Source organism: Bos indicus x Bos taurus, chromosome 13 (genome assembly GCF_003369695.1).
Source record: "Bos indicus x Bos taurus breed Angus x Brahman F1 hybrid chromosome 13, Bos_hybrid_MaternalHap_v2.0, whole genome shotgun sequence".
Taxonomy (NCBI): Eukaryota; Metazoa; Chordata; class Mammalia; order Artiodactyla; family Bovidae; genus Bos; species Bos indicus x Bos taurus.
Genome location: NC_040088.1, coordinates 23,220,972 through 23,245,194, shown reverse-complemented (window position 1 = coordinate 23,245,194; position 24,223 = coordinate 23,220,972). Strand labels below are relative to the sequence as shown.

Below are 24,223 nucleotides of genomic sequence, written 5' to 3'. Positions count from 1 at the left end.
TCTAACTTGGGGGTTGGTCAAGACACTGCTGTACCTCAGGCTCTTCTCCCCAAAATCTACTTGCCCGTTCCAGCCAAAGGCAGCCGCAGCGCTATCTGCCTCAAGACAAGAACACGCTCCCATTTCTATCACAGCACCGGAGCCCATCCAGGCCCCAAGAGAGAAGTGAGGATGGGAGCCTGGCTGGGGCGCCCACTTCCCTAGCCTTGCAAGGATTTTCTCTGTCTCTAGAAACAGATCGAACTGGCTGCCTCCTCCCCAGCCTCACCCCTCTGCCCCCCTCCCCGTTGCTCTGTTTAAGGTCACTCCGCTGTGTTCCAAGGCTAACACGAAATCAGAAGGGGTAGGTGGAGGGGGGAGAAAGAGAAGGCGCTGGGGGCTGAAATTTGAGATCTCAGCCTTGCGAGGAGAGGTTGGAGAGAGAGAGAGACGGAAAGACAGAGACAGAAAGAGAGAATTCAGTTGCCTTTGGTTTCCCGAAGCAGGAAGCTTGCGGGTTTGGTGTGTGTGTGTGTGTGTGCGCGCGTGTGTGTGTCTTGTTTTCTTTCCTCCCCTCTGGCAGGGAGGCCAGGCCTCCACTGGATCATAAAAGGACTCGGAGACGAGGCAGGCAGAGCAAGCCAGTGCAGGGACATAGAGGCAGCGTGCGGACACGCGCGAGGAGGCAGGAAGGGAAAGAGGGAAGAATAGAGGTGAGGGGGTGTCTGGGGGCGGGAGCGTGAGGCGGTGGGAGGAAGCGGAGCAGCTGTGGTATTTGGAGCAATTATAAATAGCCGCCTGGACAGAGCTTGGCCAAACAGGGCTTTGCAGCTGCGGCGGCTGTGCAGGCAAGCCTGGCCACTGTTGGCCAGCAGCGGGTGCAAACGGCACAGAGATAGGTGGTGGACAGGCCCAGCCCCAAGGCTCTGACTCAACACCCCTCGCCATCACCACATCTCTGGATGCCCTCCCCACCAGCCATGCTGCTGGGTGGCCTCCTTCTCATTGTGGCCTCTACAACTGTGGCCCAGCGGAGGGGGCAGGAGGCCGCTGGGCGCCGCCGGGCCCACCGAGTCCAGCACGGCCAATGCAGCTACACCTTCGTGCTGCCAGAGCCTGAGCCCTGCCCACCTGAGCCCGAGGCCTTTGGGGGCTCTAACAGTCTCCAGAGGGACTCCCCGGCGGCCACACTGAACCTAGGAGACTGGCCAAGCCAGCGGATGCGACAGCTGGAAAAAATGCTGGAGAACAACACGCAGTGGCTGCAGAAGGTAAGGACTGGGTCTGCAGGGGGGTGAGGGCAGCGAACAGCAGGTGGAGCATCTACCCCAGAGCCCTGCCCTGGACACAGATGGCCAGGCTAATAGGGCCCTTGTCTCTGAATTGTACATATTGGAATGATGAGGCCCAAAGAGGGGCAGAGATGAGCCTGAGGCCACACGACAAACTGGGAGAAGACAGAACTGGAAACCTAACTCCCCAACTGCCATTCATTCCTCCAGTGTGGACCAGTCCCGTCCTAGGAGCAGCAAATACAACAGTAAGCAGAAGAGTACATTCCCTTCCGGACCAGGATAGGAAAGAGACAATAAAGGGATGAACAATATGTACTCTGTCAGAGGTAAAGCAAAGTGAGAAAGAAAAAGGCAAGGGGTGGCCAGAGGTGGCTATTTGAAGTCAGATAATCAGAGAGGATTTCTCAGAGGAGGTGACGTTTGAGACCAGAGAACAAGTGAAGTGATGAAGCAACCTGGGAAGGTTTCTAGGGGGAAGCTATTTCCAGGGGGACCAGCAAGTGCAAAGGCTGTGTGGTGGGAATGTAGTTGGGGTGCCTGGGGAACAGCAGCATGGCTGGAGCAGAGAAGGAGGGCAATAGAGGGTTGAGGGACAAAATCCAAGAGGTGAGGGGAGGGCAGACCATGCCGGGCCTTGAGGGCCACCGGAAGAACTTTGGCTCGTCCTCTGAGCTTCACAGGAGCCATTGCAGGGTTTTGAGCAGGTGAGACACACCTGAGTTAGTTTTAACAGAATAGACTATAAGGGACAGATTTGATGCTGGGAGCCCAAGGTAGAGACCAGGCAATAAGTGATGGAGGCGTGACGTGAGACAGGACAGCAGGAGGGGGTGTGGCCAGTCAGATACTAGTATATTCTGAAGGGGAAGTTAATGGGCTCTGCTGATGAACTGGATATGGGGTGGCAGAGATGAGGGGGCTGAGGACCCCATTGCCATTTTGGCCCAATGCCAGGGCCACTCTAGGATCCCCTGCCCTCATTCTTTCAGCAGATATTCTGAGCATCTACTGCGTGCCAGGCTCTAGGCAAGAAACCGAGGTGAACAAAGCAGGTTCAGCCCTGGGTGGGGTGAGGAAAGCATCCTATGATGTCCAAGATGGGGAGCAGTCCCTCTTTATCCCATGGTTCAAATTGTTCAGATTGTTTGCCTGGTCAGCAGACAATGTTTCGCTCCCCCAGTACGTGCATATTTATTTAGTATTTGTGCACCTTATTAATATAATATGTACAAGGTATGACACAAATGAAAACTTTAAGAAGATAACATGAAATCACATAAATTAGAGTTCCAGTGGCTTCCTCCTGTTTTCTAAAGGATGACCTTCTGCATACCCTGGGTTGACCATCTCCCAAGTGGAGAGTTACACTTATCTAACCAAGCTGATTTGTGCACATACTCAAATACACACTTAAACTCCTGTTTCATTCCTGCCCTGACCATCTATCTCCTGAGCCTCCTATTCACCATCTTCTCATAGTCACTGTCTACTTGCCCCTCCTACCTTGCAACACTTACAGCCACCACCATCCCATGCTTAGGTCCCCCCTCAAGGGAGCTCTTGGCCTCATACACTGGATCCCAGAGGGCTCCATGCTGCCTTGAAATCTGTGTGTCTTCAGGCAGCTGTTTCCAGTCCTGTAAGGGTCATGCCAAGCCTCGTCTCCTCCTCAGCCTCCATTTTCACTTTGTGCCCATCCTCTCACCAGACCACGGATCTCCTACTTCAAAGAGACATGGGGCCTACCCCACACTTGCAGATTCACCTATGCACCCACCAGTCCCCAGGGCCTTTCTCTGACTCAGAGGAAGGGTTCCTCCATGGACCAAAGTCACTCTTTCACAACTGTGGGTCGAATCCCCTGCAACCCCTGAACTTCCTCAAACAAACCATTCCTCCAGTGTCTCTAACAACTCCTCCCTTTAGGCTGTTCCTTCCTCTCAGTCTTTAATTGCATTTCCCATGTTAAAGAAAGAAAGAAAGAGGAAGGGGAGAAGGAGGAGGAGACAGAACAAGACCCTTCTCCAGCCTATACCTTCTGACTTCTGGCCTGGCTCTCAGAAGTCTACAAGCTCTGCCTCTACTTCCTCCTTCATCCCATCCTTTTCCTAAGTAGCCTCCCACTTCCCATTTCCTACATCCAGTGGCCACGGCTCAGTCTTCATCTTACTTGACCTCTTGGCAAATTTAGTATCGCTAACCAATATCATCCTTCCAGAAACTGTCTCCATCAACCAGTCCTCATCTACCACTCTGACTGCTTTCCCTACCTCCATCCTGGACCAGCCACCTCCATCTCCTACTTGGATGGTCATCACAACTGCTGTCTTAAGCTCCATTTCCACCCAGACCCCAGTAGTCCATTCTGTATTCAGCAGACAGAGGGGTCCTGTTAAAACCTAAGCTAGGTTAGTTTCTCCTCAAAACCCTCCTGGGGCTCCCATTCTCTTTAGTTATTCTCTTATTGAGTGAAAATCCTTGCTAGCTGCAACACCCCTCACCCAGACATGTATGTGGCTCACTCCTGACGCACCTCAGGTCTGCTACTTAAACGTCACCTCCTCGGAAAGGCCATTCCTGTCCACCACATTTAAAATAGCCACCCTCCTTATGGTCCATTTACCCAGCTTTGGTTTCCTCCCTTAGCACCTACTACCACCTGTTCTTAAAAACATTTCTTTCGGTCTGTGAGCTCCAAGAAGACAGGGGCCAGTCTGTTTTGTTTGCTACTGGGTTCTCAGGGCCTAGAACAGTGCCTGGCACATAGTAGGCATGCAATGCATGTCTGTTGAATGGATGGATGCACAGTGATCCTCCCATCTCTCAGGCCAATCCTGCTCCTCCCCTTTTCCTGAAATGTTGCTGTTTCCCAGGGCAGAGTCTCTGTTTGTTGTTTCCTCTCATACTTTGTGGCACAACCCCCAGGGCTGCCCTCCCAGTACTCCCGCAGCACCATCTCCCCCCACCCCCATGATGATACCAAACCAACGTCTGAGGGGCTCCCGACCTCCCCTCTGAAGGCTCACAGTTTCTCAACTCCAAAGCCGCCTGAAATTGAGATCTTCCCTCCCCACCCCCCACCTATTCTGCTGAAGGTAGTACCACCCAGCCAACAGGTAATCTGTGGCCCTGGGATGTCCTTAACCCCACCCCACTCCCAGGCAGCAGATCCTATCCATCCTATCCCCTCAGCTTCTCAGCTCATCCTCCTGTCTTCCTCACTGCCCTGGCTCTTGTCACCTCTCTCCTGGACACTGCTCTCACCTTGCACCTGCTTTCTCTACCCCAAGCCTCACCTTCTCATCCATTTCAACTCCCCTGGGTGCCTCGTGCTTGAATAACATTGGTTGAGCCAGATGATGGATTTAAACCAGTGGGTTTCAGGTTAGGAGGTCGCTCAGCTCACCTCTTCATCTGGCAGTGGAGTGTCCTCCCCAGATATCTGTCCACATAGCCTGATAATCCCGGGCAGGGCTCACCATGGAGCACTGTGGGGCTAAAGAATTCCCATGTGGGAATCAGGTGGACCTGAGTTTACATCCCAGCCCCAGAACTTACTTGCCACGTGGTTGTGGATGAGCAAGGCTCAGTTTTCCCTTCCTCAAAGTGGATACAACAATAGTATGGTAGAGGGTTGGCTGCGAGGATCAGGGAGACCGCTAACTCACCCTTTCGGCTGCATGGGTAACTCACCTGGGCAGGGGTACAGTAGCTCAACTGGCTATTACTTAATTCAGCATCATCTCTATCGGAGCCCTGCACCGCTGGTCCTGGTCAATCCAAGGGTGGCAGGTAGCTTAGGGCAGGGAGAGTCACTTGTCCACGCTGGTGTTCTCTGCAGTTCCCAGTCTTACCCAGTCTCTATTGGGGTCCAAGCAGAGGTTTGTCCTGCCATCTCCTGAGTATGCTTGGGTTGAATGTTCCCTTCAGGCCCTTTAGTCTTTGGGTTACTTCCAGGTCACCCTGTGCCAGTGGAGCCTGCCCCAAGGTCAGACCCCATCAGCAGTCACTTTTCTCTGGGTCCCGTCCCCTCTTTAGGCAGCAGCACAGCCTGGAAGGTGAGAGCCCCAACTCTGGAGCCCAACTTTTTGAATTCGAGACTCATTCTGCCCTTTTCTAACTGTGTAACCTATGGCAAGTTGCTTCACCTCTCTGAATCTCCGTTTCCTCGCCGATAAAATAGTGACAACATTACCTACCTCTAAGAAGGTTTAATGAGATAACGCATATGAAGTCCTTGGCCCAGCACCTGTCATACAGTAAATTCTCAATCAATGTTGGCTGTTTCCATGAGGAACTCTCCCTGGAAAAAAAGACAAATCCTGAAATTCTTGAGTCCTTCCTTCTGAAATAAGACACAAGGCCCCTGGCTCAGGGGTATGAGGCACCTGGACAGTCATCTCTCTCACTCCAGTCAAGAATACTTGCTACCTTCTGTGACCGTGACCTTCTTCTGGCTCTTCTCTCAGGCATTCTCTTGGTCTGGGCTTATCTCAGGGTCTTTGAAACTTGAGGGCCTTTTTTTGGCTTCTGCTACAATCTCTTAGAAAAAAAAAAATGAGTTTTAAAATAGTCTCATCACCATTGCCATCGGGGATGCCTGGGGAAGACTGGCCTTCCAGACCAAACTCTCAGCAAGTCTCATTCATTTGGGAAGTTGCAGAGAAGAGCCTCCCTCCCTCGTGGCCCCAACCCCTCTCCCTGTTCCCAGTCCAGTGTACAGATGAGCAAACTGAGAGGCCAGAGAGGGGAAGGAACTTGCCAGAATGGCACAGCAGGGAGACCCAAAGTCCACTTCTCCAAAGTCTGTGTTCCTCCTACAACTCTGGAGGGTGTGAAGGAGGTAGGGGAGGCCAGATCTGAGACAATGGGGTGCTCCCTTCCAGAATCCCAAATTCCCTAATACCCACTCTCTTCTTCCAGCTATTCCGCCTGTGCTCAGGGTGCATGGGGATGCCCCATCCCTGCTCCCTTTCCCCCTTCCTCACTCCCTTCCACACACTGCTCCCCTTCCCTTCCTCCCACTGGTCTCCTTTTCCTCCCCCTCCCCCTCCTCCTGGAAGCCTCTGCCCCAGTGACTCATGTCTGGAGCCATCAGCTCGGTGGGCTGCACATCAGCTCTTGGCTCTGCTCCACTCCTTCATCTGGGTGAAGAGCTGCAGCAGGAATGTTGAGGGGAATGGGGGGTGGGGGGCAGAGCCAGCTGGAGAGCAGGCATCCCTTGCTGGGCTGTGCCTTCCAGTGGTTAGCGCCTGGCTCCTGAGTCCACCACAGACTCAGGAATACTTGCTGTGTGTGTGAGACAAGAGAGGGAAAGCACCTACTGACATTTGATGTGGGGTTAAGAGAGGCAGAGCCCGGAAAGCATCCGCCCAGAGCAGGTGCTTAATAAAGACCCTCTCCTGTCCTGTCATCCCCCAGCGGCCAGGGGCCTCTCAACCAGGAAGTGCCACACTTAGCCCTCATTGCATGAGAAGTGTGAGGAAACACAAGTCCCCAGGCTCCTGTCCCACCTTCAGCACCTGAGGGCAGCAGAGCTTCTGCTGGGTCTCCAGGGTCCCAGGAGTGGGGCAGACTCTGAACCCCCAAACCTGGGAGCCCTCTACTTTCTCGTCTGTACCAAGAACAGCTAGCCCTCTCTGCTTGTCTTCCTGTGCATCTCCGCCTCTCTCTCTCTCTCTCTCTCTCTCTCTCTCTCTCTGTCTCTCTGTCTCTTGTCCTGCGGCTCTCACGGTGGCTTGACTCACCTTCTCTAAGTCTGCGGGTGTCTGTCACTCTCATACTCTCTCCTGTCTGGCTGGCATCTCCTCAGCTTTCTCCCTGTCTCGCACTCAGGCTCGCCCTGGTCCGCCCACTCCTATGCCATCCATCTCTCCTGCCTTTACCTCCCAGGGTGTCTGCATGCTCCATCCACACTGGAGGACATACAGGCATTATGGCCAGCACCCCACTCCCAGCTAGGCTCAGCTGGGGCCTCCTTCTCTTCCCCTTCTGTGCCCAAAGCCAATCAGAGAAGGGTCAAGGGCTAGACAGGAGCCCCCCAGCCTCTGCTGTTCTCTCCAGGACCCTGACGTCAAACCTCAGAATAACTCAGCCCCTCGGCCCAGTGGTCGTAAGGCCTTGCCTGGCTGGATGTGGGTCAGAAGCGCATCCAGCGGGAGCACAGCGTGGGGTCCTGGCCCAGCCCAAGATCCTCCCAAACTGGCCAGGACTCCCAACTGCCCTGGCCTCCCCAGGCTGCCCGTAAATTCTTGGCATTTTCGGCCTTTGGTTATCCAAACAAGAAATGGATCTCGGTTGCCGAACAAAATGTCTTGGGGTTTGATTTCCTAACCTCACTGCTGGCTCCTCTAGACAGTTCGGGCCTGGGGAAGGGGGTGGGGAGAACAGCATCTGCTTCTTGGAAGAATGCTTCTCCCTTTTCCAAGAACGGAGCCTAGAAACAGCTGGCACAGATGCCCTGGGCCTAGGGATGATCAGGGAGCAGCGGCAGCACGGCCCCTCACGTGGGATTCCCCAGAGGAACCGGCCGGCCCTATACTTCTGACCCTCTCCTCCCAGTCTCCAGAGCTCAGTCTGGGCTGGAAGATACACAGATCCTCTCTCCCCTTTGCTCCTTGAGCGGGAAATGTGAGAAAACAGGCCCCAGGTCTGCCCTTAAGCCTGAACCTCTGCTTAGACTCTGGCCTCTGAGTGTTTGCTTAGCCCTGGAGTTGGCTCTGAAATGCCTAGTATGGAGCCTGAATCAGGGGCCATGTCCCAGGGGGGCTTGCCAACCAGCTGTGGGCCTGGGGGAAGCCACCTGCTTCAAGTAGTGCCTCTGCAAAGTGGAATTTAAAATGCTGCCTCCCAGCGAGAGGGTAGGATAAAGAAACAGACCAGGAGCTAGGGCTGGCGTTTATGAAGCCCTTCCTGTGTGCCAGACACTGTCCTTCGTGCCTTGTGAGAATGATTGCACTGAATTCTCACAATGAGTCTATAAAGGAAGATTGCTTGCCCATTCGCAGATGAAAAAACTGAGGCACCAAGAGGTGAGGTGACTTGCCCAAGGTCCCATGACCAGGAAAAGTGGGTCATGTTCACACTTAGACTGTCTAATGCCAGAAACCACACTCTCAGCACTTGGACCAGTTCCTGGCTAATTGACGAGACCCATCCATTGTGTCCTGGGTCCCTGGGTACCCAGCCTGGGGAACAGAGGCCCCTGGCCGCCAGAGGGGAAACTCACAGGGGCTAGATTTTCCCCTTCACCCAGGAGGCCCTCAGCCAAGGAGAGCTTCTGCCAGAGAAGATCCCCATAGCACCTCAGTCTTCAAGGACAGCCCTTGAGAACTGAGCGGACTGCAAACCTCCATCTAGGCATCCTCACTGTTACAACCTCTCTCCTTGTACCAGGGTAAATCCAACAGAAACCGAGCATGAGCCTTGGGGTCCCACTGACTCAATCTGAATCCCATCTCCGCTGCCTGCTGGCTGTGTGTTCTCCCTTTGCCAGTTTGTGCCTCAATTTTCTTGTCTGTGAAACAGGGACAATAGTAGAAGCCACTTTGCAGGTTGTCATGGAGATTAAATGAATTAATATACAGGCGGGGCTGAAGACAGTGTCTGACAGAGCCCAGGAAATCCAGCTATTGTAAACACACTGGGGGAACTTCCCCAGCAGTCCAGTGGTTAAGACTTCGCCTTTCAGCTAAGATCCCACATGCCTTGCTGCCAAAACACCACAACATAAAAGAGAAACTATATTGCAACAAGTTCAATAAAGACTAAAAATGGTCCACATTTTTCTTTAATCTTTAAAAAAAAAAAAAAGGAAGGAAGAAAGAAAGGAAAACTTACTGAGGATGCTCGGCCCAGGAAAGGAATCCATCTCGGAATCAGCACAGGAATGCCAACTTTTCTGCATCCTGCCTGTGTGATCTTGGGAAAGTCCCTTTTTCTTTTCCCTGGGCCTCGGTTTCCTCTTCTTCAAAGTGGTGGGGCGTGGAACCAAGCACCTCAGGTGAGGACAAAATGAAGTAAAGCATGCAGAGACCTGGTGGGGTAGGCAGGCAGGTGAGGAGATGCCTGGGGCTTGAGGCTGAAAGTGAAACTATGTCCCTTGGACAGAGAAACAGAGCCTCAGAAGCTTAGGATGGCGGAGACTTGTGGCCCTTCGATCCTGACTCCAGTCTAGCACTTGTTGGTCTGCTAAATGAGGCTGAAGGAAGGAAGGTGATTCCCAGGCAGCTGAGGGGAACCCCCACAGGAAATCTCTGCAAAAGCTGTAAGTGGGCCCCCCAGGCTAAGAGATGAGCTGGAGAGAGGCTGCAGATGAGGGGCTGGGGCCTCTTCCTCCAGAGTCACGCTGACCTGGGGTCCAATCCCAGCTCTACCTCTTGCCAACAGCCCTAGTTGTTTTCCTCAGGTTTTGACTAATTTTCAGAGTGCAAAAATTCAGAAATATGGAATTGTGTGAAGACGCAGAGGGAAAAAAAATCATTGTCATCACTATCCCCTGGTTATTTCCTTGCTGCTCATTCTGTGCATTCTAAATGGTTACTGAAATGTTTCAAACGGATGAAAAGGTATAGAGAAAGATCAGATGAAATTTCTTGTCCCTAAAACCCAGCTTAAGTAACAAAACTTTACCAATCCCTTTAAGCCCCCGCCCCACTCCTACCTCCCTCCCTGACCAGAGATAGCTACCGTGAATTCTGTGTTGCTGACCCCTTACTCCAGGTCCCTCTCACATTCTGTATAAGAGGTCACACGGTCCATCTCTTTCTACAATTTGCTTTTGTTCACCCAACCTTGTGTCTGTGAGATTTATAGCTCTGCAAATATGGGAAAAGCCTGAGTCTCAGGTTTTCCATCCGTGAGCTGGGGATGTGGTAAGCACGTGCCTGAGTTTGCTGTGAGGCCCAAATAGCCAGTGCCTGCTGAGTCTGGGAGTGTGTCTGTCACCACATCTGCTTGTAGGGAAATCAGAAATTCTGCTGTCGCTTCTTCTGTCTTCTGGAGCCCCTGCATTGTTGTAGAGACTCCACACACTGTACTGTCTCTGAGCCAGGCACTAGTACACGTGTTTTACAAACATGACTCATTAAATCTCACGACATCCTGAAAGGTGAGGATTGTTATGATCTCCACTTATTGTGGGGAAACTGAGGCCCAAAGAGTTTATACATCTGGGAGGTGAGGGAGGTGGGCTTGAAGCCAGGCAAGCTGGTTCCAGACCTCACACTCTTAATCACTACACAGACTGCCTCTCCCTACTACCCATTTTACAGATGGGTACACTCCCCTGGGCGGGGGGAGTGACTTGACTACATTCACCCTGGGGTCATTGTCAGGGACAACTTTACTTCTCCTCCCTAGTGGTTAGAGGACACACAGTCAGGTAACTCATGAAAAAGCCATGTGTCCTTACAGTTAGGAAACTCTGGGATTGTGTGCACACACTTGTGTGCACCGTTCTGAACTTAATTTGCCAGGTGGAGTGTTCATTCCTCCACGTGCTTAATCACCCGTTCCACTGATGGTAGGGCTTCCCTGGTGGCTCAGACAGTAAAGAATCTGCCTGCAGTGCGGGAGACCTGGGTTCTCTAACCCTGGGTTGGGAAGATCCTCTGGAGGAGGGCATGGCAACCTACTCTAGTATTCTTGCCCCGAGCATCCCATGGACAGAGGAGCCTGACAGGCTACAGTCCATGGGGTCACAAAGAGCCGGACACGACTGAGCGATTAAGCATAAGCAGTAGCCATTGATGTTTACCGTGAGCTTACATGCTAGTCACTTACATGCAGATGATGAAAATTCAACAGTAAGCAAGGAAGACTTGGTCTTTCGCCTCCAGAAGCAGCAGCAAAGACACTAACCTGGTAATTTCTCATGTATACTGATTATTCATGATATTAATACATGCTGTGAAGAAGGGGCTCACCTGTTCAAGGAGTAAGTAATAAGGGGCCCAACCTTGATGGAGGAATGGCTCCAGGAAGAAGAACAGAGCTGAGATCTGAAGAGTAGATTAGGAGTTCTTAGGCAAGGAAAAGAAGGGAAAAACATTTCAAGCACAGGGACCAGCAAGTGCAAAGGCCCTGAGGTAGAACAGAACAAAGGGATTTCGAGGAAGTGGAAAATGTTCACAGTGGCTGGAATGCAGAGAGTTAGGAGAATGTGGCCCAGATGAGACCAACCTCCCCAGATCTTGCCCTGCTCTTGAGGCTCTGGGGTGCCGGAAACTGACATGGCCACTTTTCTGTCCCACCCCCAGTGATGGGCAGTGGCTGTGGACATCTGGACCTGCTCCTCTCCTCCTTGCCTGACCTTGGTCCTATCCCTGTCACCCTGTCTTCAGGGTCAGCCTCGCCCACCAGTGATGAGTGAGCAGAAAGAGCTTAGCCATTGGATTCAGTTCCTTACTTACCAGCTGTGGGTAACGCTCGGCCTCTCTGGGTCTCGGTTTAAACTCATTTGTCAAGTGGAAAGCAATCGCTCTTTTCCTCCAGGCTGCAGAGGAAGATCAGATGAGGGCAGAGTTACCCACCAGAGTTCCTCAGACAGGAAAGTCTGGTGCTACCTGGCGGAGATACTCCAGTAAGGCTTCCCTCCATCTAGAGTGCACTTGACTCCCTTCCCCCAGGGGGAGCTGGGGTGGTGATGGAGGGGAAGTGCTGTCACGTGGTCACTTCAGTCATGCCAGCTTTGAAGTGTAGCCTAAGAGAATCATTCCCAGAGAGCCTGGACTTGCCCTTGGACAAGTTGCTTAACCTCTCTGTGCCTCATCTGTAAAATAGGTTGATAGTATCTCCTATCACAGAGGGTGGCAACAGGGATTTAACACACATAGTGGCTAGGACAGTGACAAGCACATAATAAGCACGAATTAGACATTTGCCAAGCAAAATGGACACACAGTCCCACTCCAGGTAAGGGCTGATGCCCAAGTGGCGGGGAGCAAGCAACTGCAAGAAACGTCACCCTGTTGTTTAAACTCCCGGCTCCTACACTTGGGAGAGTAAGAAGGACTCATGTGCTGGGCCTCACTGTTGACAGTCCTCTCAAGATCAAAGTTTGGACACAGACAACCATAAAGGGACAGCTGAGGCCAAGGCCCTGGCTGCCCCGCCCCAGCTGACGAGAAGCACCCACATCCAGGCGGCAGAGGGGCCCATGCCAGCCCCTCTGCAAGGAGGAATCAGTCAGCCCCATTTTCTGATGAGGCCACTGAGGCTCAGAGAAGCTCTGCCACTGGTCCAGAAAGGACACAGCAACGCAGTGGTGGAACCAGCGCCTGACAGTGCCGTGCGCCAGGCCCACGCCAGACTCAACACTGCAGCTGGAAGCGTGGCGGAGCCAGGCCTGTGCCGGGAATCCGGGAATTACAACTTACGCTAAGAGCTGAAAAGCGCATCCCTCCTCTACAGGCTGTTGGTGCAAGACATTCTCCAGCCCTGGCTCCCTGCCCACTCGCTCCACTGAGCCCTGACCTAGAAGGAAAGCAACAGAATCTTTTGCAGGGAGGAAAACAGCCGAGGAAGGCTGGGCCTGGCTGCTTGAAAAAAACAAGACAAATCCCCTCTGCCTTGAGCCCAGGGGTCAGGGCCTGTGTGGGCCCAAGGGGATGGGAGGGGCTGGAGATGGGCAGAGGAGGGGCCGACCTTGACCGTCAAGTCCACAGATACAACATTAGTTCCACTGGTAAAATGAAACTAGTTAGTTCCATTGGGAAACTATAGCCTGGAGGTGACGGTGGGATGCGATGTGCCCGGCAAGAAGGGTGGGCCGCCTGTGAGCAAGAGTGTCTGACCTCTGTGACCTCTGCGAAAGCAGGACAGTACTTATCTAGAACAAGACACCCTAAGGCATTCAGCAAGCTGGGCTTCCCTGGTGGCTCGGTAAAGAATCTGCCCGCAATGCAGGAGATCCAGGTTAGATCCCTGGGTTGGGAAGATCCCCTGGAGAAGGAAATGACAACCCACTCCAGTATTCTTGCCTGGAGAATCCCATGGACAGAGGAGCCTGGTGGGCTACAGTCCATGGGACCGCAAAGATTCGGACACAAACCAAACAACTAACACTTTCACACTTTCATTCCGCAAGTTAATTGAACCCACAAACATTTATTATCTCTCACGGTTTCTGGGAGTCAGGAATCGGGAGAAGTTTAATAAGGTAGTTCTGACTTGGGCCTTTTTTCTATGCAGTTATACTCGAGTGTCAGCTGAGGCCGTGGTCCCCTGAAGGCTCGACTGGGACTGAAGGATCAGCCTCTAAGGTGGCCCCAGCATAGGGCTGGGAGGGCAGTACTGGCCCGTGGTGGGAGGCCTCTGTTCCTCTCCAGATGGTTCTCAGGGCTGCTTGAGGGTCTTCAGGACATGGTGGTCAACTTCCTCCAGAGCAAGAGATTCAGGAGGGAGAAAGCGGAAGCCACGAAGTGATGTTGCCACAGTGTGATGATGTCAGCCCAGCTCACCACCACCATGTCTACAGTATCCTGTTGTTCACACTGGCCAGTCTGATGACACGGGGGCATGAGAACTGGGAGGGGAGGAGATCACTGGGGCTGCCTTGGAGTCCAGAGGCCACAAGCAGCCCACTGAACTGGTGGCAGCCGTGAAGGCCTGGTCCCCAGCCAGCCTCTGCCACTCACAAACTGTGAGTTTGTTTTTTTTTTTTTGGGCAACGGGCTCGTCTTCTCTGTGCTCCTTTTCCTTGGCCGTGAAATGGGGGCAATGAGACAGTCAAGATCTAAACAGACCAAATAAGGCCCTCAGGGCAATGCCTGGCACCACCTCTGGAGCAGGAACGAGCCTCCTCTAGTCACAGCTCACCCTCTAGTGCCCCGCATGGGTCCCAGCACTTCTGAATGAGTTAGCTCAACAGACAAATGAGCCCCAAGACTGTGTCAGGTTTCTAGAACTTTCTCCTTCAGATGCCCCAAGCTGGCTCTCTCCCTTGCTGTGAGCCTCCCTCTCTCCTCTCCCCTCCCTCCAGCTTCCCCTTTCCTTCCTGCCCTTGAACTAGTGGTCTCTCCAAACTCTCTGACCCCTCTGGCCATGCCTGTCACAGGGATCCAGGGGGCAGCTGGGGCTGAGTCAGAGTCTCCAAACTTATTTCTAGCCCCTAAACTAATATTCCATGGAAATCTGGTGCCCTTTACATGCTGCTGCTAAGTCACTTCAGTCGTGTCCGACTCTGTGTGACCCCATAGACGGCAGCCCACCAGGCTCCCCCGTCCCTGGGATTCTCCAAGCAAGAACACTGGAGTGGGCTGCCATTTCGTTCTCCAAAGCATGAAAGTGAAAAGTGAAAGTGAAGTCGATCAGTCGTGTCTGACTCTTAGCGACCCCATGGACTGCAGCCTACCAGGCTCCTCTGTCCATGGGATTTTCCAGGCAAGAGTACTGGAGTGGGGTGCCATTGCCTTCTCCATAGAACAGACCTATTTGATTTTTTTAAAAAATAGTTACTGAGCCCCTCTTATTTGTTACTGAGTTGGTATAGCTACTGGCACTGCTTGAGGCACAGAGGGTATAGCTATGAACAGGGCACGCCTGTGCTCCTGCAGCTGACATTCCCATGGGGGGAGAGAGGCGAATAGGAAACGACTGCAGTGATTTCAAACACGTGACATGCTGTGATGAAACCACAGTCATGGCAGGTGTCGTAGGGCTGGGGGTGCACTTACCTTTGATGGGGTGGCCATCAGAGGAGGTAACACTTGTGGGCAGACCTTAAAGTCAGAAGAGAGCTGACAGGAGAAGCTTTGGAAGCTCCTGAGATTGGGGTGTGTGGATGTGTGTTGGAGGATTTGAGTAGATAACACCCTGGCTCCATGGCCAGACCCTGGCATCCCTCTTCCAAACACAGTGTGCGAACCACAGACACAACCCTCTGCCCAGAGCAGTTCGTCCAAATCTCAAGTGTCCTTATCCTTTAAAGCAGCTGCTATGGTTTGAGGGATTTATCCCCAAGCAGCCTTGCAGAGGGATTTAGTGACAAGTGGGCAGGATGTTCCCGGCAGCCCTGATGTGATGGCAAAGGCCTGGAAATGAACCTGCAGACCCAGCGATAGGGGACCAGAGGAGCAAACGGTGGGGCACTTCAAACAGCAAGGCAAGTTCATCTGGATGAACATAGAGCAATCTCCAAATTACATTAAGAAAAAAGATGCAAGGTATGGAATGGTGAGCTGGTATTGGTATAGACTAGAAGCAGGGGAAAAGGAGCCTATTCATTGCTGGTATATGCTTAGAGTTTCTTTCTTGCTCGCCGGACCTGACCTCCCGGCCTCTCAAATCAGCAGAACTGGATATGAATCCAGCAACTGCCAACTTGTTGGGTGACCTCAGGGAAGTGACTCTATGTGTCTGAGCCTCCATTTGCTCGGGCCCTTTTCTACGAGGTCCACATCTTCCCTCTTCAACAACCCCACATAGTGGTACTGTTACCACTCCATCTATTGATGGCGAAGTGGAGGCACAAAGGTGAAAAGTGGCAAGCCATGAAGCAGCTCAGGCTGGGGTTCCATGGTTTTATAAAAGCACTTCTCTCCTTTCCTGTTGTTCTGTTTGCCAGTGGCTATACCACAGATCTACATGGGGTGGTTTATTTCAGAGCTAACTCTTTCAGAAGGGGAGATGTCCAATCCATCCATTCATTCAGCTTAACAAATATTCATGGAACACCTAGAAACTGCCAGACATCCTCCAAGCTCCAGAAGAATTGCTAGCAAAGGCCCTGCACCCAGAGTTAGTGGCCCACTGAGTGTCCACTCGTGCAGAGATGTGTGTAGGAGGGGTTTTCAGAGTCTCAGCCTTTCCTGTGCCCTGGGTCCCTCTGGCATCTGATAAAGATCTACAGCCTCTCTCAGAAGAATGTCTTTAAACATATATAATTACATGCTTCAGGATTTCCCTGGTTGTCCAGGTACTAAGAATCCGCCTGCCAATGCCGGGGACTTGGGTTTGACCCTGGTTCAGGAAGATTCCACATGTCTTGGAGCAGCTAAGCCCTCGTGTCATAACTACTGAAGCCTGGGCGCCTAGAGCCTGTGTTGCACAAGAGAAGCCACTGCAATGAGAAGCCCACACACTGCAACTTGAGAGCAGCTCCTACTCACCGCAACTAGAAAAGCCTGCAAGCAGTAATGAAGATAGTGCAGCCAAAAAAAAAAAAAAAAAATTAAGTGTGTATGCGTAGATTTACAAAGGAAACAAATTGCCTTGAGATACAGATATCAAATATTTTTCAGAACAGATGTGTGATGAGAGAGTAGCACACACTACTGTGTGTAAAATAGATAGCTAGTGAGAAGCTGCTATATAGCGCAGGGAGCTCAGCTCGGTGCTCTGTGATGACCTAAAGGGGTGGAATGCAGGGGCGGGAGGAAGAGTAAGGACGGAAGGGATATATACATAGAGCTGATCTACATTGTTGTACAGCAGAAATTAACACAACATTCTAAAGCAATTATACTCCAATTAACAACTAAATTAAAAGAAAAAAGAGCAGATGTGTGATACAGTTATATAGTACTTCTGTATTAGTCTATTAAATAACAAGACCTCTGGTGGATCTAGTACTTGCTGTCTTTTTTTTTTTTTTTGTGGCTCTGCTGGGTCTTGCAGCGTGCAGGCTCTTCATTGCAGCGTTTGGGCTTCTCTAGCTGTGGGTCCAGAGCATGTGAGCTCAGAGGTTACACTGCGTGGGCTCAGTTGTCCCATGACATGTGGGATCTTAGTTCCCTGACCAGGGATCGAATCCACAACCGCTGTCTTAGAAGATGGATTCTTAACCACTGGACTGCCAGGAAGTCCCCCTTCCACCATTCTGAAGTTGTAATAAGTATAAACAGTATGTCATGAATGTCCACAACCCCTGGAGTGAGACAAGGGATTATCTGTGACGTCTGCTGGTGAAGTCACGCGCAGCACCACCGCTGCAGTAATTTGTGGCCTACATTCATCACTGTAGGAAAAGCGCCTTTCAATTAGAGATGAGCAAAATAAAAAAACAAACTGAACACAACTATTTCCCATCCAAGTCCACAGATTCCCTGAATTCTATTCACAGATCCCTCAGGGATCCAGGAATAGCTGTTAAGAATGCCTGGCTGACATACTGGCTTTTCAATATTACAGTAATTATATCTGTACAGGCAGACCTTGAAAATATTGAGAGTTTGGTTCCAAACTGCTGAAAATAAAGTGAATATTGCAATAAAGAGAATCATGAATTTTGTAGTTTCCCAGTGCATTGCAAAAGTTATTTTTACACTATATTGTAGTCCATTAAGTGTACAATAGCATTGTGTCTTTTTTTTTAAGTACAGGCCTTAATTAAAATATATTTCATTGCTAAAAAATGCTAACCATCATCTGAGCCTTCAGCGAGTCGTAATCTTTCATAGTAATTACATCAAAGATGCCTGATCACAGATCACTATAAAAATATAATAGTAATGAAAAAGAAATACTGTGAGAATTACCAAAATATGACACACGGATATGCAGTTAGTTAATGCTGTTGGGAAAATGGAACCAACAAACTTGCTTGGCACAGAGTTGCCACAAACCTTCAATTTGTTAAGAAAAAGAAAAAAGGCAATATCTGCAAAGCATGATAAAATGAAGCATGCCTGTATACAATCTCATTCTGGTTTTTTTAGAATAGAAACAATTTGGAGATACAGAATATAAAAAACAAAACATTACCATCACCACCACTGTAATCGCCTTCCCTGAAGCAAAGCACCGCGGTCGCCAGTTTGTGTCTCCTAGACCTTTGTCTGAGTTCACGTGGAAACACATCAGCTGGGATTTCTTACATGCAAAGGGGTCCACACTGTAGGTAATGTTCTGTATCCTGCTTTTTTCTCTCAAGAGTGTATCTGGGACATCTTTTCACGTCCACTCCTGATGAAGGTCGACCTCGTTCTTTTCAACAGCTGCTTGGTAACCCCTGATACAGACTTACAGACATACCAGAATTTTTCATGTGTCAATTACGTAATCATGCTCTAGGCCTTTTAAATGGATCATGCCTGGAATCTTCCCTACCATCTGGAGATAGGAGCTACGATTATCTGCATTCTAGAGAAGTGGCCCAAAGAGGTAGAGGTCACATAGCCCAAGGTCACAGACCCATTAAGCTAAAGAGCTGTGATTCAAACCCAGGCTCACCATATATAAGGCACTACTCTTTCTTTCTGCCTTGGCTTTTATCTGTAGTTGACAAAACGCTTTCCCCAAATCTGAACCGTTTCTACAAAAGAAACAGGCAGGACATATCGTTGTTATTGATCTTATTGATTCTCTGACACACCAGACACATTCCCACCTTAAGGCCTTTGCACTGCCTTTCCCGCCTGGAATTCCCTTCCTCCTGACTTTCCCATAGTTGGCTTCTTCACGTCGGCTCAGCTCAGATGACCCCCTCTGCTGAGCATTTCCCTGCCATTGTGGCTAAACAAGCCCCTGACCCCACTCACTACCCTGTCTTATTTTCTTTGTAGCGCTCATCACTATTGGAATTTAACTGATATAGTCAATGGAAGTGTCCTGGAATTAGAAAGCTTGCCAGTTTTGTTCATTCCTTATTCTTGAGTACCTAAAACAGGATCTAGCATATAATAGGTACTCAAAAATAATTTCTTGACTACATAAATGAAACTCAGAAGGTGAGGGATTAGTTTGAGGAAACACATTTATAACATACGTTTCCCATGGACTGTATCCTGCCAAGCTCCTCTGTCCATGAGATTCTCCAGACAAGAATACTGGAGTGGGCTGCCCTGCCCTTGTTCAGGGAATCTTTCCAACCTAGGGATCGAACCCAGGTCTCCTGCATTGCGGGCAGATTCTTTACCATCTGAGCCACCAGGGCAGCCCATATTTATATATAATACATATTATAACACATATTTTATATGGGACATTTTATAGAACCTTGTGTTGATGGATTTTATATTGAGATATAGTCCACATACAGTGAAATTCACCCTTTTAATGTACAGCTCTATGAGTCTGACAAATGTATATCATCATGTAACCACTGTCACACAATACAAAATATTGCCAACACCCCCCAAAAGTTCCCCTGTGTCCCTTTGCTGTGAATCCCCACCCCTGGGCCTCAGCCTCTAGCAACAAGTGATTCTGACTTTTCCAGAAAGTCATATGAATGGAATCCTACAGTCTGTAGCCTTTTAAGTCTGGCTTTTTTCAATGCAGTCTAATTGGAGGTGCCTCCATGCTGTTGAATGCATCAGTAATTCATTCCTTTTTATTGCTGAGTAGAGTTTATTGGATGACTGGGCCACAGTTGCTTATCCATTTACCAGATGAAGTCTTTTTCATTTAGATAATGCAGGAAAAAAGCAGACTTCAGCAAATCTCCTTGGCCACTGAGACTCTTCTGCCTATGTGCTCAGCTATATTCTATCCAGAATTCCTTCCTTTCTCCCCCAGGCTCTGCCTATCAAAACTTTTTCCTTTCCTTCAAGGCCCTTTTCAAATGCTCCCTCCCACAAAAGAAGCAGGGTTTACTGTCCCTGTGTCACAGGTTGGTAAAGTGAAGCTCAGGGAAAGGCAGCCTTCAACTGCTAAGAGGCCCACACTTGGGCGTAGCAGAGCCAGAACCAAACTCAGGGCCAAGGCGAGAAGTGGGCAGCTCAAGGGCCAAAGATCAGCCTCTTTGCAGGCCGGGGGTGGTGTGTGTTGGGGTGGGTGGTGTCAGGTGGCTGAGATGCAGGGCCCCTCTTTCCCATCTCAGGCCTGAGAGTTTACCAGCAGGAGGGTGACAGAGAATGGGCAGGTCCAATCCTGAGTGGGGCTGGGGGGCTGGGGCAGATCCCATCTGGGGTTTCCTCTCCATGAGGACTTTTCCCTTCCCACCCTTCCAGTTGGTGCCTGAGCCCTGGGCTGGACCCAACCCCTACACACAGGCTGACATTACTCATCAGAGCTGCAGGCTGGCTGAACTGAGGCCCTTCTTGCCCAGATTACCATCCTAGAGCCCACGAGTGGGCATGCAAGTTCGGTGATGGGTCCCAGCTGTGGGTGGCCTTCGCCCACCCAGCCATTTGTAGCCACAGAACAAATAGGGGACTAATAAGAGTGCTTAGGGGGTTCCCATTACTAGAGAGGACCCCAAGCTACCCTGAGGCCCCAGGCCTGCTGTGCAGACCTGAGAAGCCCCCTGGGGAGGGAGTCTTGGAACCCAGGCCATCAGCTGGTGACCTTAGGCAAGTTTTCTGGGTCTCAGTTTGGGGACTTGGGCTGCTGGTCCTGGGTGGAGCTTATGGATACTTTTTCAGAATATTACTTAAAAAATTTTTTTTAATTTACATACTCTTTTGGTTGCACTGTGTCTTTGTGGCTGCCTGCAGGCTTTTCTTCTCTAGTTGTGAAGAGCAGGAGCTCCTTTCTAGTCACAGTGTGTGGGCTTCTCATTGTGGTAGTTTTTCTTGTTGCAGAGCACAGGCTCTAGGCGCACAGGCTTCAGTACTTGCAGCACGAGGGCTCAGTACTTGTGGCTTGTGGACCCTAGAGCTTGCAGGCTCAGTAGCTGGGGAACACGGGCTTAGTTGCTCCGCAGCGTGTGGAATCTTCCTGAGCCAGAGATTGAACCCATGTCCCCTTTAGTGGCAGGCGGATTCTTCCTCTTCCACTCTACCACCAGAGAAGTCCAGAATATTGCTTTCAAATGCATAAAATAAGAACACCTAGTGACATTGTGATTATAATGTGCTATAGTTGTAACATTACCCAGTGGTGGGTTTGAGAATGTCCAATATTCTGAAGTCATGATTGGTATTTTATGACACTGTAATATCTATGCTGTGATAGGAAATACTTGTGATTTCTGTTGGTAATGAAGTTGCAGGATCAGCTAACAGTGTTATGATTTGGAATCTCTGCTCATAATTAAAAGTGAAAGCCGCTCAATTGTGTCCAACTCTTTGCGACCCCATGGACTATACAGTCCTTGGAATTCTCCAGGCCAGAATACTGGAGTGGGTAGCCTTTCCTTTCTCCAGGGAATCTTCCCAACCCAGGGATCGAACCCAGGTCTCCCACATTGCAGGTGGACTCTTACCATCTGAGCTACCAGGGAAACCCAAGAATACTGAAATGAGTAGACTATTCCTTCTCCAGCAGATCTTCTCAACCCAGGAATTGAACTGGGGAGATCCTTCATTACAGGCAGATTCTTTACCAACTGAGCTATGGGGAAGCCCAGTTGTAGGATCAGCTAACAGTGTTATGATTTTGGACCTTGGCTTGTAATTGAAGGAAATGCCAAATTTTTATTACAGGTTAGTGAACAAAAAAGAAAAATGTAATTATTCTTTCACCCAAGTTCATGGACCCCCTGAATTCTCTTCACAGGCCCTGTGGTCTCCAGTTAGGCACCTGTGACCTACAGACAGAATACCCAGGATTAGGGCATGAGAGCCCCCCAAGAAGCCTGAAAAAGGAATCAGATAGAGGGTGATGGGAGGGGAGGGGGAAGGAATAGGGAGGGGAGAAGAAAAACTAGGGGAGGGTATACCTGGGAAGTTCTTCCAGAAAAAGGGAGTGGCCATATGGGTGACTGCTGCTGAGACGGAGAGTAAGCTGAGGACACAGAAGTGTCCTCTGACCACCCTTGTCAAAGACAGTTACAACGAGGTGTGTTAAAGAGTCTCTCCAGGGCTGGGGACAGGTCAGTGGTGCACAGGATTCAACCATATGGGTTGTATTTTTTTTCTTGAGTGTAGTAAAAACACAGATTTTATTATACTATTATTTATGCTGTGTGAATGTGTGTGTGTGAAGAACACCATAATAATATTATTTTTTTTAAAGTAAGCATGGAGAAAGCAGTGGCACCCCACTCCAGTACTCTTGCCTGGAGAATCCCATGGACGGAGGAGCCAGGTAGGCTGCAGTCCATGGGGTCACTAAGGGTCGGACACTACTGAGCGACTTCACTTTCACTTTTCACTTTCATGTATTGGAGAAGGAAATGGCAACCCACTCCAGTGTTCTTGCCGGGAGAATCCCAGGGACAGGGGAACCTGGTGGGCTGCCGTCTCTGGGGTCGCACAGAGTCGGACACAACTGAAGCGACTTAGCAGCAGCAAGCATGGAGAGGGAGGGAAAAATGGAGATAATTTGTCCAAGAAGTTATGTTGTTTGGGGGTGAGCAGAGAAATTGGAGACACAGATAGAGAGAATCTGTGGAGTCAAGGATATTTTTTTTCTTTAATTTTTAACTAGGGACCCTTGGACACATTTGCCTGATGCAGAGGCTGGGGCAGGAGAGGAAAGAAGGGGTCAAAGGGACAAAGGCTTGAGAAGTTCAGACACACTTATCTCCCTGGTCCTCAAGTCCCCTTTGTGACCTCTCCACTTGGGCAAGCATCAGTTGGCTGAGTCTCTCCCCAGAATTTCTGATTTTGTAGGTCTGGATCTGGAAACTTGGATTTCTCACAAGCTCCCTGGTGATGCTTGCCCCAAGGACGCACTTTAAGAAGCAAGGCTCTGATCGACACCACTTGCGCCCCCTTCAGGATTTGACATTGCACTACAACGAGCCATGCCCCCTTAGAAAGCACAGAGGTGAGGGAGGTATGGGAGCAGACAGTTGAGATGGAAGAGAGGTGAAGAACTCAGGAAGAAGCAGCTGAAGCCTGACCCCCAGCCAAGGTCACCCCATCTCCCTGGGAAACACCAGTCTTCCCAGGGACCTTGGGAGCTGCCCTGTTGGACCTCCTGGAGGGCTGAGTGACAGGGGGTGGGAAGGAGCCAGAGCTGGGGGATCGAGATGGTGGCGAGAGGCCAGCAAATATGCCCAATGGAGAGCGAGTGGAGGAGAGGCACCGGCTTTCTGTCCTCAGGCACTGAGCCCTGAGAACAGGCCGTTCACCTTTGCAATTTGATCCTGGTCTCATGCCAGCTTCTCCTGCTCTTGGGAAAAAGCAGCCCTGTCAAAGAAATGAACATTAGCTTGTCAGATCCCAAGATATCTGAGCTGGGAGGACCCTTGGAGACTGGCCAGTTCAACTCCATTTCACAGATGGAGGGGGCCAGAAAATAAAAGTCCGGTTTGATGGATGGACTTGCAAACTCCGGTATAGGGAAAGATGCATCCCCTCTTCCCACTCTTGACTCAGTCCTACGAAGCTAAGTCATAGGCATGACGTTGGGGACTATGATGACAATTGTTGCTTCCCCTCTTAGTGACTCATTGAACACATTTTTTTTTTAACACCCACCGTATGTTAAGCACTGTGCTAGACATGGAGATAAAGTGGAGAGCAAGCCCAAGCTCCTGGCTTCATGGCATTGACATGTCAAGGGCAAGTTTTAAAAGGCAACAAACAAAAAATATGTAATACAAAGTTGGGGTGTGATAAGGGGTTGGAAGAGAACTGAAATGACGTGAGGGAGTGAGCCTTGTAGATGGTGTGGGGTGGTAGGATCCAGACAAGAGGGAATAGCATGTGCAAAGGCCCTGAGGTAGGTCCATGCTTGCTGTGTTGGAAGGGTGTCACAGAGGCAAGGTGTCTGGAGTGGAGTGAGGGGGACTAGGAGAGGAAACCAGAGTGGTAGCAGGAGACCAGGTCGTAAAACCACCTGCAGTCACGGAGGACTGGCTTTTCCTCCCTGACTTTTCCAAGGAAGACTTTGGTGAGATAGGAACTCTGGGAGGGCTCTGAACGGAGGAGAAGTGTGATCTGACTTCAGTTTAACAGGATCCCTCTGGCTGCTGAGTAGAGAATGGGCTGTGTATGGGACAAGGATGGAGGCAGAGAGGTTGAGGAGAAAGCAACAAATAGAGTAAGCAAGAGGTAATGGCAGCCTGACCTGGCATCAGGGCCTCCCCCAGTTGCGCTACATCCTTCCAGGGGACATGTGGAAGGGACAGGAAGCTCCCTTTAACCCTTACCCATGACCCCAGTGCACCGTCT

General features: G+C 50.5%; 1 protein-coding gene and 1 long non-coding RNA gene across 2 annotated transcripts in view; one reads left to right on the top strand and one right to left on the bottom strand.

Annotated features, from left to right (window-relative positions):
- Positions 1-379: 379 nt before the first annotated feature.
- The window catches only part of ANGPT4 (angiopoietin 4), a 48,183-nt gene continuing 24,339 nt past the window's right edge, over positions 380-24,223 (top strand). Inside the window, exon 1 of the mRNA XM_027558928.1 lies at positions 380-1,250. Within this exon, the coding sequence (XP_027414729.1) occupies positions 942-1,250 (309 nt within the window). The 5' untranslated portion in view covers positions 380-941. The remainder of the gene's footprint in view (positions 1,251-24,223) is intronic.
- Positions 1,259-19,023, bottom strand: LOC113903177. The gene is made up of 4 exons (XR_003514040.1): positions 17,979-19,023; positions 11,687-11,769; positions 9,114-9,309; positions 1,259-5,816 (listed from the first exon to the last, which is right to left on the bottom strand). It is a non-coding gene; the product is annotated as an uncharacterized LOC113903177 (long non-coding RNA).